At 54.9% G+C, this 16,168-nt stretch overlaps 3 protein-coding genes across 4 annotated transcripts in view; 2 read left to right on the top strand and 1 right to left on the bottom strand.

Moving 5' to 3' along the window:
- Positions 1 to 1,530, top strand: part of LOC138165182 (maestro heat-like repeat-containing protein family member 7) — a 59,537-nt gene extending 58,007 nt beyond the window's left edge. The window contains 1 exon segment of the mRNA XM_069093311.1: positions 1,289 to 1,530. Coding sequence (XP_068949412.1) covers positions 1,289 to 1,530 — 242 coding nt within the window.
- A 714-nt stretch (positions 1,531 to 2,244) lies between these two features.
- On the top strand, positions 2,245 to 14,615 carry LOC138165318 (tetratricopeptide repeat protein 4-like). Of its 2 annotated transcripts, XM_069093504.1 has the most exons (10): positions 2,245 to 2,467; positions 3,852 to 3,969; positions 4,684 to 4,845; positions 5,414 to 5,491; positions 8,270 to 8,394; positions 9,538 to 9,624; positions 10,658 to 10,863; positions 11,257 to 11,338; positions 11,575 to 11,657; positions 14,201 to 14,615. In XM_069093504.1, exons 1-10 carry the CDS (start codon positions 2,336 to 2,338, stop codon positions 14,301 to 14,303), a joined length of 1,176 nt encoding a protein of 391 aa, XP_068949605.1. In that variant the 5' UTR covers positions 2,245 to 2,335; the 3' UTR covers positions 14,304 to 14,615. The 2 variants fall into 2 exon arrangements, with proteins under 2 accessions (XP_068949605.1, XP_068949606.1); XM_069093505.1 differs by lacking the exon at positions 11,575 to 11,657 and having other exon boundaries at positions 14,497 to 14,615.
- Positions 14,531 to 16,168, bottom strand: part of LOC138165319 (transmembrane protein 205-like) — a 9,492-nt gene continuing 7,854 nt past the window's right edge. Inside the window, exon 4 of the mRNA XM_069093506.1 lies at positions 14,531 to 16,168. This exon is cut by the window's right edge and continues 911 nt beyond it. The gene's annotated coding sequence lies outside the window, so the exon portion shown is untranslated.

The raw sequence follows: 16,168 nt of genomic DNA, 5'->3' as shown, positions 1-16,168 counted from the left end.
CTCTGTCTCTCTTCTCTATGTCTCTCTCTCTTCTTTCTCTCTGTCTCTGTCTCCTCTATTTCTCTGTCTCTTTTTTCTCTCTCATTCTCTTCTCTTTCATTTTCTTTCTCCTTTATCTCTTATTCTCTCTCTCTGTCTCTCCCCCCCTCTGTCTCTCCTCTCTGTCTCTCTTCTCTCTGTCTCTCTGTCTCCTCTATTTCTCTCTTTTTTTCTCTTTTTCATTCTCTCTCATTCTCTCTTTCATTTTCTTTCTCCTTTATCTCTTATTCTCTTTTTCTTCTCTCTCATTCTCACTCCTCTCATGCTCTCTCTCTCTGTCTCCTCTCTTCCCTTCTCCTACTTTCTTTCTCCACAACTTTTGCTACCACCTCTTCTGGCTCGATAGCATGGCCATCTGGTCTACCAGCCTCTTTGGCAAAGTGGAGGTGTTTCCAGAATTGCCATCTGCCTGCTAAGATGAAAGCAAAGCCTCCAGAGACCTCCTCTTCCCTCTTAATGACCATCACTTTTCTCCTGAGGGTTTCCTTTCCTCCCTCTTCAGTCTCTCTCATCCTTATCCAAGGTTGAAAGAACTAAGGATATTTAGGCTAGAGACATGGAGGACATGATCTGTTTTCAAGAACTGAATGGTGCTCTTGTGGGAGAGGCCTTGGATTGGGGCTGTTTGCTCACGTCCCCTGAGCAATGGGGCCATGTCCTAGAGAGGCAGATTTAGGTCGTGTTAGGAAGAAGCTTCCTAACAAGGAGAACTGTCCAGCAGTGGCACGGGTGCCTCAGGAAGGCGGGTGACCTCACCAGAGGTCTGCAAAAGAAGCTTGTGGCTGCTTGCACACACGCTGGTGGGGAGTCTTTTTAAATCTGGGTAGGCCTAGATGGCATCTGAGATCCCATCCAACTGAAAAGCCCTGTGAGCTCCATGTCTGCCTCAGGGTGGGCACACATTATACCCTCTTACTCCTTTTAGTGAAGTGTGACACATATACTGATAAGTAAATATATGAGCATTCGAAAGGCATTAATAATGAATGGAATGTAAAATGCGTTCAGGGGAGTGGAATGAGACAAGAAGGAACCTGCGTCAGGGAGGTCGAGGCTTTAAAGGCCAGGCCAGGGAGAGACCGTGAAATTAACAGGTGGCCGCCTCGGACTTGGGAGGCAGAAAGTGGGGGGAGGGAATCAATCCGCAGAAACTCTCTGCGGGCCACTCTCTGTGTGGCTGACCTGGGTAACCCCCTGCTTTGCTCTCTCTTCCTCTCCCCCTTGGCTCCCATCTTCCCCATCCCCACAGCCCTAGAGGCCCTAAGGCATGACCCAGAAGCATCGGTGTGCATCTTCGCAGCCCAAGCCCAGGATCACATTTTAGCCAGTTGCTGGCGGAACTCGTGGCCCCTTCCCCGTGGCGACGCTTGGGTCTGTGACCCGGCCACCAACCACCGATGGAACTCCAGCAAAGAGAACCTCCCCCTGAGCCATTACCGAAGGTCCTGGCTCTTGGACTCGCTGAAGGCCTGGAAGAAAACTTTAAAGTAGCACCCGGCAGCTGCCCAGCCTGCCTCCCGGCACTATAAATGCTAGATTGGTTACTTAGTGTCCGCGTATTCTTGCCAAAGGAGGGAGGATGCTTCCAGTCTGGGGGACCCGGTGCCTAGACTCACAGCTCACGTTCTACTGGGGGACCAAGTATGCACACACAGAAGGAGAAACTCAAACGACACGAAGTAAGCAGGAAGCAATTTGGGGAGGAGGGGTCACTAGCAGCTTAGGTGGGGGGTGCATCAGGAAAGCATCACGCTTCGAAGTAAATCGGTGCATGTGGGAAAAGGGGACAATCTTGGAGTGCATTGGTGGTGAACGTGCCCAAAACGGAACTTGAGTACTCAGTGCCTCAGTTTACCCTTCTGTAAGATGAGACTAGCCGGCTTCGGGAGTTCACAGAATTCGAGTTCTGAAAAGGGCCTTAGACATCTAATCCTCATTTTACAAAAGGGGAAACCGAGGCCCAGGGAAATGAAGTGACTGGCCCAAGGTCACAGGGCTAAGAAGTGTTGCGGGTGGGACCTGTCCCCAGGTCCAAGCCAGGGCTCTCTGCACTTTCCAGTCCCTAAGTCTACAATGCCCATCTTGGCCCGCGCGTGGCCCTTCTTGCTCCACCCCTCTGCATCACTGGCCTCAGCCCCGGCAGGCTCTCTTGTGGGCGGAACTAGAGGGCGGGGCCCACGGGGCCCCCGTCGCCGGAAGTGGGGACGGAAGCCGAAACGGACCAGCCAAGTGAGGGCGGAAGTCGGGCCGGCAGGGTGGCAGACAGGCAAGCGTGGGCCTCGGAGCAGGAGCGGCCATGGAGGCGCAGCCAGCGACCCCAGCCCGGGGCGGAGATCAGGAGCAGGAGGAGGACGCCATGGACGCCTTCCTGGACAAGTTCCGCTGCCAGCAGTACCGGGGCCGCCTGCACGAGGACACGTGGGAGCAGGTGCGGCCGCGGGGGACCTGGCCTCAGTTTAACCTTCCGTCCAGTGGGTTGGGGCCGGTCGAGGGAGGGCATCGGCGCTGAAGCCCCACGGCCGCGAGTCCCCTGCACAGGACGTTGGCGAATCGCGCACCCCTACCCGGGGAAGGAGGAGGGCGGTTACTGCCCCCTTTTTACAGAGGAGGAAACTGAGGCAGAAGCAAGATTCGAACCTCGGACTGCGGACTCCCAGGTCCAGGGTGCCTAGATCTCACTTTCTCCTAATGCGAACAAAGTGCCCTGCACACAGCAGGCGCTTAGCAAATACTTACTGAAATTGACTCACTCTTCTCCCCTCTAAGGCAGCTGGGTCTGGAGTCAGGAGGACACGAGTTCAAATCCAGCCTCAGACACTTCCTAGCTGGGCCGGTCATTCACCTCGACCTGCCCCAGTTTCCCCAGCTGTCAAATGGAGCTAATCCCAGCACCTGCTTCATAGGGTTGTTAAGAGAGGCTCTGTGCCTGGCCGTAGTATCATTTGCTGTTATTTTTCCTTGCCCATGAGAAGCACGCTGGCTCTCGCTGGAGGTGATCTCTCCCGTGCACAAAGGGATGCCCCCCATCCCCCCGACCCAAGCCTATGTCCTCAGGCAGTGCTCCCTAACAGTCAGACCCAGCTCATGCCCCTCCCAGCTGGACAAAGGTGAGAGCCTCACTGGGCACATTGTAGAAAGGAGGCTTGTGGCTGAGATGGCCTCCGAGCCCCCACCAGGCTCTCTCTCTGAAAGCTGTAGGGTTTCAGCTCTCACAGCAGCACCATAGGGTATTTATTGATAAATGTTTAACAAAAAGGGAGTATGACCAGAGACATTTTAAAGTTTAATCTGCGTTGTTAAGATTTTCTCTATTCTTTTCTTAAGTCTAGAAAATTACCAAAACGGTAAATGAAGCCCTTATTTGTAGTGATTGCTTAATTTACGGGTATGAATGGTCACACTGAAAACGTAACAGTTGGCCCAGGAGTCATGCAGCAAACCCCTGGGTGTGGGAAATGTTGAGTCTTGGCCTCTTGCTTTGGGGCCTGGATAGATGATCTGTAGATTTCTAATTTTAAAAGTCAAATTCATACAGAAGTTTTTATGGTCATCTTTGGAACTGGCTGGGCTTCCATAGGAATGGAGAAAAGTTCTGTTTACACTTCTCACAGCCTCCCAAAGCAAGGAGGGTCCCAGGACATCTGTCCAAAGAATAAAAGTCTGACGGGAGCCCTCACTGGCGTTGCCCCTCTTTTTTTGAACTTATTCTTTTTATCTGTGACCTTATGTCCCCCTGGAAGATCTTAGGCTGAAACAAAGCTCTGAGATGAGGACTTTGCATTTTGAAACTGACTTTGGTGTGTTTCTTCCAGGAATTGGATAAGATCCCGATGTTCATGAAGAAAGCCCCGTCAGAAATCGATCCCCAGGAGAATCCTGAGTTGGCTTGTCTGCAGTCCCTTATTTTTGATGATGAGAGACCTCCTGAAGGTGCAGGAAATGTGGTGACTGGCAGGGATGGCGGGGCCCCTGGGCGGTCACCGCTTTTGTGCTGTGTGACGCGGGCCTGCTTTTCTGATCCGTTAGATCCCTGAACGATAGGATCGATGCCAGCTGCGTCCCTAGGCTGTTGTGGGGCGATGGCTGGGCTCTGGCCTCAGCTCTCTCCAGTCTGTCTCTCCATGCCTCAGTTTCCTGAGCTGTCCAGTCGAGGAAGGTCCCTTCCCGCTCAGAATGTGTGGTTCTATAATGTAGCCAGAAAGGGCTGCTCAGAAGTGAGGAATCACAAGGATCAGGGTACACCGGGTGTGGGTGAAGAGAGGGGCTGGGAGTGTCTTAACTGATGCTTGCTGATTGGTTGATTGATTGATTGATGTTATAGCCTCTTCTTCCCCTAGAAGAATGGGAGCTGTTTTAGAACTGGGACCATCTGTGTCTGTTTTTATATCCTCAGCCAAGCACCATGGCTGGCATACAGTAGGAACTTACTTAGTGTTTGTGGCTTGATTGATTGTCTGAAATCTGTTTAAGAATAGGGACCACTGTTGTTTCTGTCTTTGGCACAGAGTAGGTGCTTAGTAAATGGATTCTGAGGAAGACTTTCAAGGCTGGTGCCAAGCCCTTTGAGAGCCCCAGGCACTGCAGGGTCCCAGGAAAGCCTTCCAGGAGCGATGATGGCTACAGACCTCTGTCCTCCTTTCACAGAGCAGGCCAAGACCTACAAGGACGAGGGCAATGCTTACTTCAAGGACAGAGACTATAAGAAAGCGGTGGCTTCGTACACGGAGGGCCTCAGGAAGCAGTGCTCAGACCCCGCTCTCAATGCCGTGCTTCTGACCAACCGTGCAGCGGCACAGTATCACCTGGGTGAGCTGCATGTGGTCAGACCTTCCTGTCTGTGGCCACCGTGGCCCCTCTGTGTGCAACTACTGTGTGCTGGGGATGCACCACCGGGGAATGGGGGGTGGCGCCTCCTCAGAGCCTCTGCGACCCCCCAGGGGCCTCCAGCCCTCGCCTGGGCATTCTACACTGGGCATTGCTGATCAGTCCCTTGTACGTTACATGGGACTCTGGGGATCCTTGGCTAAGGCCGGAAGCACCGTCTGGTTATATAAATGGGGAAACTGATACCAGGGAGGCGGTTTGCCCGAGGTGACAGGATAGGCCCTGGTGGGGCTCCACAGACCTGCGGCTGCCCCTCAGACACGACGGTCTGGGCAAGGTCCATGCTGCCTGGTGCCTCAGTTTCCCCATCTGTAACCTCCCTGCCAGGGTCACTGTGAGGGCCGGGTGAGGCGTCGTTACGGCTGTTTGTGCTCCTCCATCCCAGGAGAGCAGCTGCTTTGTCCATCTTCTGGGGCCTGGGTCCTGTCCTGGCTTGATCTGCTGCACAATGAATTTGTGATGACAGGCAGCCTCTCCTCTTGTTTGTCAGGCAACCTGCGCTCGGCTCTGAATGACGCCACAGCAGCTAGGAAGCTGAGACCCAGCCATATGAAGGCCATCGTGCGAGGTGAGCCTCCCCTGTGTAGCGGAAGGAGCCCCCGCCATGCACACATATGTGTGCATGTGTACGCACGCAGAGCCCTTCAGCTGTCGGGGAGCTGGGCATTGAAGGGGGTCTTTGGCTTTGTAGGGTTAATAGGAATTGAGAGACTCCTGGACCTGGAGCTGGAAGGGGGCTCGGGGCCCTCCAGTCCAACCCCTTCGTTTTATAGGGGAGGGAACTGAAGCTCAGAAGTGACTTACCCAAGGTCACAATGGCACTAAGAATCAGAGGTGGCATCAGGACCCGGTCCTCGGGCTCTGCCTGCTGTGCTCTCTTAGGTGTCCTGTAGGCATCTGCATTGGGAGCTCTGGAGGGCCAGACCAGAAAGGCTTAGAATCCTGAGGTGGCATCATGCCCATGGCGAGAGGGAGGGAGGCTCCTGGGGCACAGGGACCCCCGAGTCCCGTCTGCTCAGGCCTTTTGTGGGGCACAGCCTGCCCAGGGCAGGGACTGGTGAGAGCTCAGGTGAGAGAAAGGGAGGGAGGGAGAATGACAGAAACAGAGGAGGAGGAAGGGAGACAGAGAAAGCAGGGAAGGAGAGAAACAGAAAAAGATGAGGGGGGAGAAGAGGGGGAAAGAGGGGGGCAGGCTGGCAGGCGGCGCACAGGAGACGTCACAGATTCCAGGGAGCTTTTCCAGAGCCAGCCAGATGTGGGTTCATTTCCTGCCTCTGAAGCATTTGGCCCACTGGCCATGGGCCAGTACTTACCCCTCAGCCCCAGCAGTGTTCAGAGGCTAGCAAAACAAGATCATGGTAACCCTGAAAAGGACAGATGAGGAAACTGAGGCAGGGATGAAATGATTTGCCCAGGGTGACCTCACTCATCAGTGTCTGAGGCAGGATTTGAACCTGGGGCTTCCTGATTCCAGGCACAGGTCTCCTTCTCTAAATTTCCCTGATCTCTGGGGCTCTCCCAGCTCTGAATCCCTTCTGCTAGGAAGGTCCTCTGGGTGCAGCAGAAAGAAGGCTGAGACAGTTGAGAGGACCCGAGTTCAAATCTGGCTCCATCACTTGCGGCCTCAGGCTTAACCCCTCTGAGCCTCAGTTTCCTCTCCTGTAAAATGGACAGGGATTGGGCTTCTCAGCCTCTGAGATTCCTGCCAGCTCTAAATCTGTGGGGCTGTAAACAGCAAAACATTCCTCTCAAAGATTCCCTAAAGTGCAAACTGACCCTTCTTGTCTTAGGGTTTTATGCTGAAACGGAAAACTCATTTTTTAAGGTAATTACGGATGCCCCAACTTCGTGTAAACCGATCAAAAGGCAAGAGTTTTCAGATCTGCCACTTGTGCTAATTAAAAGACAAGGGATCCCACCTTTGGTGCTAGATGGAGCCTTCCCAGGTTCCTGTGGCCTCCCCCTCTTTGTCAGCCCGAGATGTTCTTCATCATTTTTTATACTAAAATTGCACCTTTTCTTTGAGAAGCTTAAAGGTTCTTTGAAAGTTTTAATTTATTCCTCAGCTGTTAATTTCTCCACTGCCCCCTGGGGTTGGCTTCACGTGCTGGGGGGACTCCCCAGGCTCTCTCTCTGTTCTCTGCTTCCTGAACAAACAAGGATTAGGGAGGTATGAGGGTAGGAGACCCTGGAGAGGTCCCAGCAGAGCAAAACCACAGGTTTCTGGTGGTTTTAAGGCAGGACAGTCATCAGCAGCTGATGCTAGAAAGCAGGGGCCAGGAAAGCCACAGTGCTGTTGGTGGGAGGCCTCTAGGCCTCAGTTCCCTGGGCAGAGACAAATCTTGGAAAAGTCATAATCATCAGAACGGCTGGCCTTCTCCAGCTTCTCAATAGCCCCTGTGGGGTTGCTGTCCCATTTTACAGATGAGAAAGCTGAGGTCCAGGGGGTTCAGTGACCTGGCCTTTGCTAAGCAGCTTGTGAGTGTCCCAGGTAGGATTTTAGGCCAGTGTGTCCCTGCTCTGTCCAGGTGTCTCCCTGATCCCTTCCTGCCTTCAGCAAACACAGTTAGAGTCAGCAGACATTCATTAAGCTCTGAGACAGACGGGTGAATGAATGATACCCAAATGATTAAGAGCACATTTGTTAAAAGCTTCCTGGGGGCTCAGCCTTGTGCCAGGCCTGGGGACACTGATGCAGAAAGCTGGACTGTCCTGCCCTCCCCATGCATCCCTCCCAGGAGGGGTGCCCCAGGACCTTGGGGCGAGGGCCTGGGCATCCCAGGGACGGTGCCAGAGCCCTGGGCTGCCGGAGCCTCCTCTTTGCTGCCTGACACACTGACATTTCCTTGCACCTTCCATGCATCAGACACGGCGTTGTGTGCTAGCAGATGGTGCTTGGTGGTCAGTTTGGCTGAGCTGTTTCCTTTTTCTTTTTTACAGTAGCTAATGACAATAACCGACATTTACCCAGAGCTTTGTGGTGTCTGAAGCAAACATAGACACATCCAACCCTCTGAATTAGGGATAATCTTACAAATGAGGAAACTGAGGCAGGCATATTTGATTAATGATGAACGTCAGAACTGGGTCAGAGGCATCTGAAATGGTAGGGATGCAGAAGTAGGAATCACAGTTTTGGGGTGACATAAGTTAGAAGGTCATGAGGAATGGTAGAAGGGAGAGCTAGCCTGGTTTGTCCCCCTAGCATGGACACCACAGTCCAGCCGTCCATCCTCAGGGCCCTGTCCAGGGTTCTTTCCTCCTTGTTTGTGGGTTCTTGTTCCAAAGGGACAAGCTTTTTCTGAGTCCTGCGGTCACTGGTTCTAAAGCTCCTGGATCTCCACAGGCGCCATCTGTCATCTAGAACTCAGAAACTTCTCAGAGGCGGTGAGCTGGTGTGATGAGGGCCTGAGGCTGGACTCCAAGGAAAAGAAGCTTCTGGAGATGAGAGCCAAGGCCGACAAGCTGAAGGTTGGTAGCCCTGTGGATAGTGGGGCCTGCCCCTGGCCCCAGACAGGGAGCAGCCTGAGTGTGTGTCCTGGCCTCTGGCACCTAGGGCAGGCCTGCCACCTGACAGCGTCCCGGGCAGCCTTAGTGGACCAGCAGAGATGGCACTGATCCGCCAAGAAAGAAAAGACATGCAATAAAAACTGGTCCCAGGATCTCAGGTCTGAAACATTAAAGGGCGGTCGAATTCCCCCTCGGTCCCATCCTTCTATTAATCATCTCTACTTATCTCTGCTCTCGTCTGTACCTTGTTTGTACTTTATAGAAAGTGCATTTATAAAATGCTCAGTTTACTCACCTGTAAAATGGGTATAAGAATAGCAGTGACCTCTCAGAGCCCTGTGAGGCTCAAGTGACGTAACAGTGTAAAGCCCTTAGCCCAGTGCCTGGCGCAGAGTGTGGGCACGTGAATGTCATTTATTTATTGCTGTTCTTATTAACCAAACTCGTAACAGCAGCGTGGGCCTCCCAGCTTGTGAGGATCTCTAAAGCCCTTTGCCGTTACGGTTGTTACTTCAGCTCTACATCTGTGAGTCTGCGAGGTTTGTGAATCCTTAAGAAAGCATTCACAAAAGCGGTAATGTTGGACAGAAAAGGAAAAGCCCTTGGAACAAACATCCCTGCTGCAGCGTGGCCTGGGAGGAGCAAAGCAGGGGAGAAAGACCCAGTTTACCTCCTTTCTCTGGAACAAGACATACTTTGTTCAAAGAAACACTTCTGTTAGATGAGATGGGGGTCACAGGGGAGGGAATGAGCATTTGCATATAGCACCTACTATGTGCCAGGCACGGGCTAGGTGCTTTTTACAAATAGCATCTCATTGAAGAGACACCTTTGGAAATCCTCATACGATGGATCAGGGAGCATTGAAAGGGAAGCAGGAACCATGAGATTGTGGGAGTGTGCTACAGACTGCCAGGGCCGGTGGAGGATATGGATGATACCGTGGGGTTGTCGGCCCTCTCCTGCCCCCAGAAGCAGAGCTTCTTACCGAGGCGTCTGCCCCCCTTTCAGCAGCTGATTGTTCCTAGGGCTCTGAAGAGGGTTGGGTCCTCCTGAGAGACGTGGGGGAGCCAGGGACTGACCCGTGTGTGGTTTATCTTTCAGCGGACTGAGGAGCGCGATGTCAGGAAGGCAAAGATGAAGGAGAGGAAGGATGAGGCCCAGAAGGGGGCATTGCTCTGCGCTGTCCAGGTGGGTGCTTGAGCCTTCAGCTCCTGGACGCACTGACCCCTCAGGCTTGCAGAAGAGCCCTGAGGTCTCTGTCCAGTGAATGGGCTCCTTCTATCTATGCTTCAGGGAGGGACAGGCTCCTGTATCACCTCCTGCAGGGATGGGGATAGTGGAGCCAAGAGGGGGTGAGCCCTGGCTTCCCAGCAAGAGGTCAGAACCTGAGGGCCATGAGCTTGTGGTTGGAGGCCTTTCCACTTTGTAGCCCTAGGCATTTCATTCCTTGGCTTTAAAAGCCTTCTGAAAAGGAGACCCCAGGCTTGGCTGATTGCCCCGGGGGCTCTAGAAGATGAAAGAGGAGTCAAAGTGAGCAGCTCCCAACATAAGGACAGGAGCTGAAGTCTGGAGGCTGCAAGTTCAGCCCTTGCCTCTGACCTACCTTAGCTTCCTGATGGGGGGAAGAGTCCAGGGCACTAGCTAAGACCAGGCAGTTACAGATGAGAAGCTGGTCTACACTGGGCCAGGCCATGTCTTCACTGGGAGCTCCTGAGCTAATGAAATCACAGACCTGCAAGAATTCTGGAAACAACACAGAACTAGCAGTTCCTGGTGGGTTTTGGTTCTTGGCAAAGCTAGCGTTGGAGCTGCAAGGGGGCACCGCATTGCACAGAGCGCTGGGCCTGGAGTCAGGAAGACTCAAGTTCAAATCCAGCCTCTTGGTGACCCTGGGCAAGTCACTGCACCCTGACGGCCTCAGTTTCCTCCTCTGTAAAATGGGGATGGCAGTAATGATAGTAGCATCTGCTTCCCAGGGTTGTTGGGAAGATCAGATGAGAGGATGGTTCTGATGTGCTCTGCAGACCTTGGTGGTGTCACATGCACTGTCAGCATAGGATGATTCTGTCCAGGCTCCCCACACCAGCACAAGGTGGTCTGGGGGGAAAGCCCCACAGCTGGCAGTCAGAGAGGGCACATCTAACCAGACATCCTAAGAGGCGGGGGCATGGCCGGGCGTGGGGACAGGAAGGTGACTTTTAGGGTTTTGTTTGAAAACTAGGCAAGAAATATCCAGTTGGCATCCCCAGGCCCCGATGAGGAGGATGATGAGGAACCAACGACTCCCCACGGGGGCCTGGGCTCTGAGAATGCCGTGGGCGCCAGGGTGTCACTGGATGATGGCGGCCGGCTCAGCTGGCCCACACTGCTCCTGTACCCCGAATACGGCCAGACAGACTTTATCTCAGCTTTTCATGAGGACTCCAGGTGACTTCTGCTCCTCCAGCAGTCCCCTCCTGGAAAAGTCGGGGCTCCCACTTCTGAATGTGGTCTGCCTTCTCTGTCCTTCGAGGCACTGTGGAGGCCTGGAGCCTCGGCATCCAAAGTTCTCTGTTCCACTCAGGCCCCCTTCCCCTCCCCTGTGAAGGCCCCCCTGCCCCATGAGAGCCCCCCCCCCCTTCCCTCAGGAGATCCCCTCTCCCCCATGGGGGCCTCCCTCACCCCTGCCCCATGAGAGCCCCCCACCCCACCCCAGGAAAGCCTTCCTCAACCTCCTGCATGAGGGCCCCCCTCACCCCTGCCCCATGACAGTCCCCTCCCCCCTCCTCCATGAGAATAGGGTCAGTGATTGAGGCTGACCCAAAGCTCTTGGGGTTACAGGTTCATTGACCACTTAATGGTTATGTTTGAGGAGCCGCCTCCGTGGGACCTGGAACGGAAATATCAGCCACATCTTCTGGAGGTGAGAGGTTTGCCTGTACCGGGCGTGAGGTCCTCTTGCAGACCTGTGGGCTCTGCCGGAGTCTGGAGTGCCTGAGGCCGCCTGGTCAGAGGGCAGCTCCTGGCAGGCTGGGCCCGTTTCCACCCAGTTTCCCCACACCGTGGTGCAGCGCCTGGCACCCAGTAAGCACTTGGTCTGAGGTGTAGACGTCCTGTACCTGGAGGTTACATTCTGCCTTCTCCCCACCCTTCCCCCAGCTCTACTTTGAAGATGAAGACCGGGGGGAGGTGTGCCAGGTGAGCCCGGAGAGCACCCTGCTGGAGGCCCTGCAGCATCCCAGGTGAGTGCCCGCAGCTGGGAAGGTCCTACTAGGAGACCCTGGGCTGGGGCTGGGGCAGTGGGAGCCACAGGTGCCAGATAGCCCCTGGCCCTGCCAGAAAGGAGGGGAGAGCTGGGCCCGGGTGGCAGGGGAGGTTGTGCTTCTCCCAGAAACGACCGTGGTCATCAGGGAGGAGAGAGTGCGCCCGGCCTCACACCTCCAGAGCGTTTCTCCAGCAGAGCCCTGATTTCATAGCCCAGTGGGGCCTGAGCATCCTGTCAGTCAGGAAGCCTTTATTAAGTGGCCCAAGGGGAAGCCGGCCTGCCAGGAGCTTTGGCCATGCCCTCCCAGCCCCATGGAGCCTGCCGGACACCGGGGAAGTGTCCTGGCCGCCCCGTCCTCTCTCACTCTCCAGACACCCTCAGCCCAGGCCCGTCTTTGACCAGACATTTCTCTGACACCGTCCTTGTCACTTTAATCCTCCTTTGTCTGGGCCTCGACCTGAGAGTGCCCACTGCACTGCCCTCTGTACGACGAGGGGCTGGCCCCGAAGGCCTCTGCGGCCCTTCCAGCTTCAGATCTGTGAGCCTCTGCCCGAGTCCCCATGCCCCCCCCCACTACCTGTGCCTGTCCCTGGGTGGGAGCTTGGAGCGCTGAGGGCAGAGAGCCCAGGGGAGCTTTTCCAGCCCTGGGGCATCTTCCCTAGAAGGTCCCTCCAGCCCTGACTGAGGGGGCCCTTGGACACATGATGGGGAGGCTGCCATCGTGGCCTCAGTGATCAGAGGCGCAAGGCCAGGGCTTGTCCCCGTCCTGCTAATGGACTGGTTGAGGCCAGGCAGACACTTCCCCCCTTTGATGGACTCATTCATTTACGGATGTCACCGTTCCAGGTACTGGAGATGAAGACAGAAAAGAAGCCATGCCTGTCTTCAAACAGCTTCTGTTCCAATGGGGAGACGTAGCCAGAGTGCCCACAGTGTTCTGGAGGGAGGGATGGCATTCAAGGCCTCCGGGAACCAGAGACCTCCCCTCACTGGCTGTGTGATCCTGGGCAAGCCCCTGAGTCTCAGTTTTCTTACCTGCAGAATGGGGGCTTACACTTGTGTCCTTGGGCTCTAGAGTGATGCCCCTCAGGTCTGTAACACAAGGTTGGACCAGAGGGGGTCCACGGGCCCTTTGGGCATTGAGCCTAGGAACCTCTTTCCCATTGTCCCTCGAGGGTCCAGGACCCTCCCCTCCCCCTCTGTAACCCCACCACCGAGACAAAATGAAAACCCCTCCAGAATCTCATTGATGACAGGCGTCCCAGAAGCCATTTGGTCCTGAACAGGAGCCCTCGGGCCATGGAACTCACCTCTTGCTGCGGTAGCTAAGGCCAGGGTGGGCCAGCTCAGTGTCAGGGATAAAAGAAGTCCAGCCAGCACGTGCAGGCCAAGCAGTCGTGCTGCCATGCTGAGGGGGAAAATGGGCTTTTTCAAAGGCCCAGTGGGCTCTCAGGTTGGCAAGGCCCCACACTCTACCCCATTTCCCTACAGAGGAGAAAGAGCTGGGGATGCTAGGCCTAGACAGAGCTGAGGGCTGTACAGCCCCCTGCCCTTCAGTGGCAGAAGTAGGAGGCCCACAGAGGAGAGGGAAGAGCCCAGGCTTGGGAGCCAGCCGGGGTCTGGGTTTGGGCCCTGGCTATGCTGACCAGAGAGTCTCTGTTTATCTGGAAAACGGGGATTGTTGGATTTAGTGCCAGGCAAAACCCAGAAGATGGCCTGGGCCAGTCCTTCCATTTTGCAGGTGAAGAAACTGAGGCTGCCCAGGTTACTCCCTAACCCTGACACCAGGTAGTCAGGATTTGAACCCATACCCTCTGACTCACAGCAGGGTTGTTTGCAATATTTGCCCTCCCTACCTGATGAAACTGCTGTGAGGAACTATGGGTGGGAGCAGGGAGGAGACCTCCAGGAGGGGGGTGGCTGTACTTGGTCTCAGGGACAACGTTCAGGATGAAAGATACTGCCCCAGAAGCTGAGGAGCTCCCAGTGCGGAGCTTCCCTCCATCAGCCCAGTGTGCCAAACACTGCTCTGGGTGTTGGGGATAGAGACAAAAAGGAGCCTCCCCTGTGGTCTGCACCGGCTGCGATCAGAGGACGGGGCACGGGTCAAAGGCTGGCCACGGGTGCCTCTGTGCAGAGGCTGGGAGCCCTGCCTGTGGGTCCCCTGAATTTGTCTTCCTAGGAGGGCCCTTGGAGAATGAGGGAAATAGAGGTTGATGATACCAATAAAACTTTGTTTTAATGAAACTGGGCCAAGTGAATAATGGGGAGGTGTTAGGCTCTCGGTGCCAGTGCAGGCCCAGGTCACCCCCACAGCCCGAGGAGACCTGAGGGGCACCCATGTCATAGCACCAATCTTGAAGGGAGGGGTCGAGCAGATGAAAAGACAGCCATGGAAGGCCCTCCCAGCCAGAGACACGGCCGGGATTCGTTACCTGTGGAATGGCCCCCTTTGCTGTTCACCTGAGGGTTTGGGGAAAGGAACCCGGACTGATGGGCCTCCTTTGTCCTTCCTCACAGGTACTTAGTCAGAGCTTGGACACCCGCCTTCCTCGTGTTGGTGAAACAGTCTCCTTTTTGCAAGAATTTCCTCCGGGGTAGAAAGGTTCATCGGCTGAAGTGATGGGAACCCCCGTGACCAGGCCTTGCTCCCTGAGGTCCTGGACACCAGGCTCTGCCTGATGAAAGCTGGCAGAAGGGTGCCTCAGTGCCTCCCGGGCTGCAGGGGGAGGGCAGTGCCCAGAGCACCCCTGCCTTCCAGCCGCGGGCCGGGGCTCATCCCCCAGGCTGCTGTCCAGATTCCTCCCCCTCTGGAGACTCTTGGCAGACCACCACTTAAATGCAGTATAATTATTATTTTTAAAATAATTTTATTACCAACTTAATAACCATCTCCATGAAAACAAAACAATAAAATCACATTTGAAGCCATAAACCCTGAACGACTCGTTTGCTAAAAGGAAGAACACTGCTAAACCAACAAAACCCTAATTGTGCTAAGTCCCCTCCTGACCTTGAGCCCATCAGGCCCTGCGGGAACAGAAGGTGTGGAGACCTCCAGCGGAGCCTGGGCTGCTCCCCATGTTCACAGCCCCTGCTCTAAGGCCCTTTCTGACCCGCGTCCTTCCCCTCCCTCCTTTCTGGGAGCCAGCCTGTGTAATAGTGCGGGGGCTCTTACACCTGTTTTTACAGCCCAAGACAGGCTGTGAGGGGCTGGAGCTGGCCATGTGGGCCAAACAGCCTGCCTGAGGATGACCTCATCTGGTCCTCATGGCAGGGGAGAGAGTACCTGTTGTTATCCCCATTCTACAGATGAGGAGACTGAGGCAAATAGGGATTGAGGGACTGGGCCAAGGGCTCCTGACCACAGGTCTGCTGCTCTAATGTAACACCTAGCCGCCTAGGGAGCATGGAAGAGGGATGGAGACCTCAGAGCGGAGGATGGCAGGTTTCTTAAAACAGGGAAGGCGGGGGCCAGGAGGGGCCTGAGAGCAGGGAAAGTCAGGGCCGGGAGTCTCAGGCCCAGGGCTGCCCTCACCCCAGGAGAGGCACTGGGAGCTAGCAGCATCTGCATTATTCAGAGGAGCTGGCTAAGTCCTGGGGTGGCAGAGGGCATTGCCAGTGCTGGGGAGGTGGCTGCCCCTCCTAAGTGGGAGGGGGGGCAAGGCGCTGAGCCTTTAAGCATCTTCCGGGGCTCAGGCCCATCAGCTTTGGGGCTGTGTTTGTAAAGTGCTTAGCACACTGCCCGGCACACCGTAGATGTTTAATAAGTGCTTGTTTCTTTTCCTCAATAAGCTCAGCAGGTCCCAGGACAAGAAGGCTGAAGAAATGCTGTCTGTGCAGCCAAGAAAGGAAGGTGGGAGCCAGAGCCCACCAGCTAACTGCCCCAGGCCCCTTGAGGGGCACATGACACTTTATTTAAAAAGCTGCCTCCTGAACTTGTTAGCCCCTCATTATTTGGATGTGACCCCAGCCAGAGCCTGGACTGGAAGTTACTCACCCAAGGCAACAGCAACACCTCTTACAGATGAGGAAACTGAGGGCAAGGCTCAGGGTCACACAGCTACTAAGTGTCTGGAGGGGGGAGGGGATCTGGCCCAGGTCTTCCTGATTCCAGGTCCAGTGGCATCAACGCTGCCATGTTGTCCTGTCTCTAAGGTCTGCACACGGTATGATCGTTAGTGGGGGTAAAAGCAAGAGGAGTTCTAGCAGTGTGCCACCCCATGGAAAATCTCCCATGAACCACTGAGAACTCTGTTACCAGAACTGAGACCACATATCACCAGCCTCAAGTACTCATGGTGTATGCATCCATTTATCCAGCCATCTACCCACCCACCCACCCTTCCATTTATCCATTCATCTACTCATCCCTCCATCCTCCAACTATCCACCCATCCATCCACCCACCTATCTGTCCATCATCCATCCACCCACCCACCCATCCATCCATCCATCCATCCATCCATCCATCCATCCATCCATCCA

The sequence above is a fragment of the Petaurus breviceps genome, unplaced genomic scaffold, assembly GCF_028583685.1.
Source record: "Petaurus breviceps papuanus isolate PSGF00001 unplaced genomic scaffold, PetGlider_PUasm1.0 208, whole genome shotgun sequence".
NCBI lineage: Eukaryota > Metazoa > Chordata > Mammalia > Diprotodontia > Petauridae > Petaurus > Petaurus breviceps.
The sequence above is the reverse complement of the archived record's forward strand: the minus strand, read 5'-3'. Positions and strand labels throughout refer to the sequence as shown.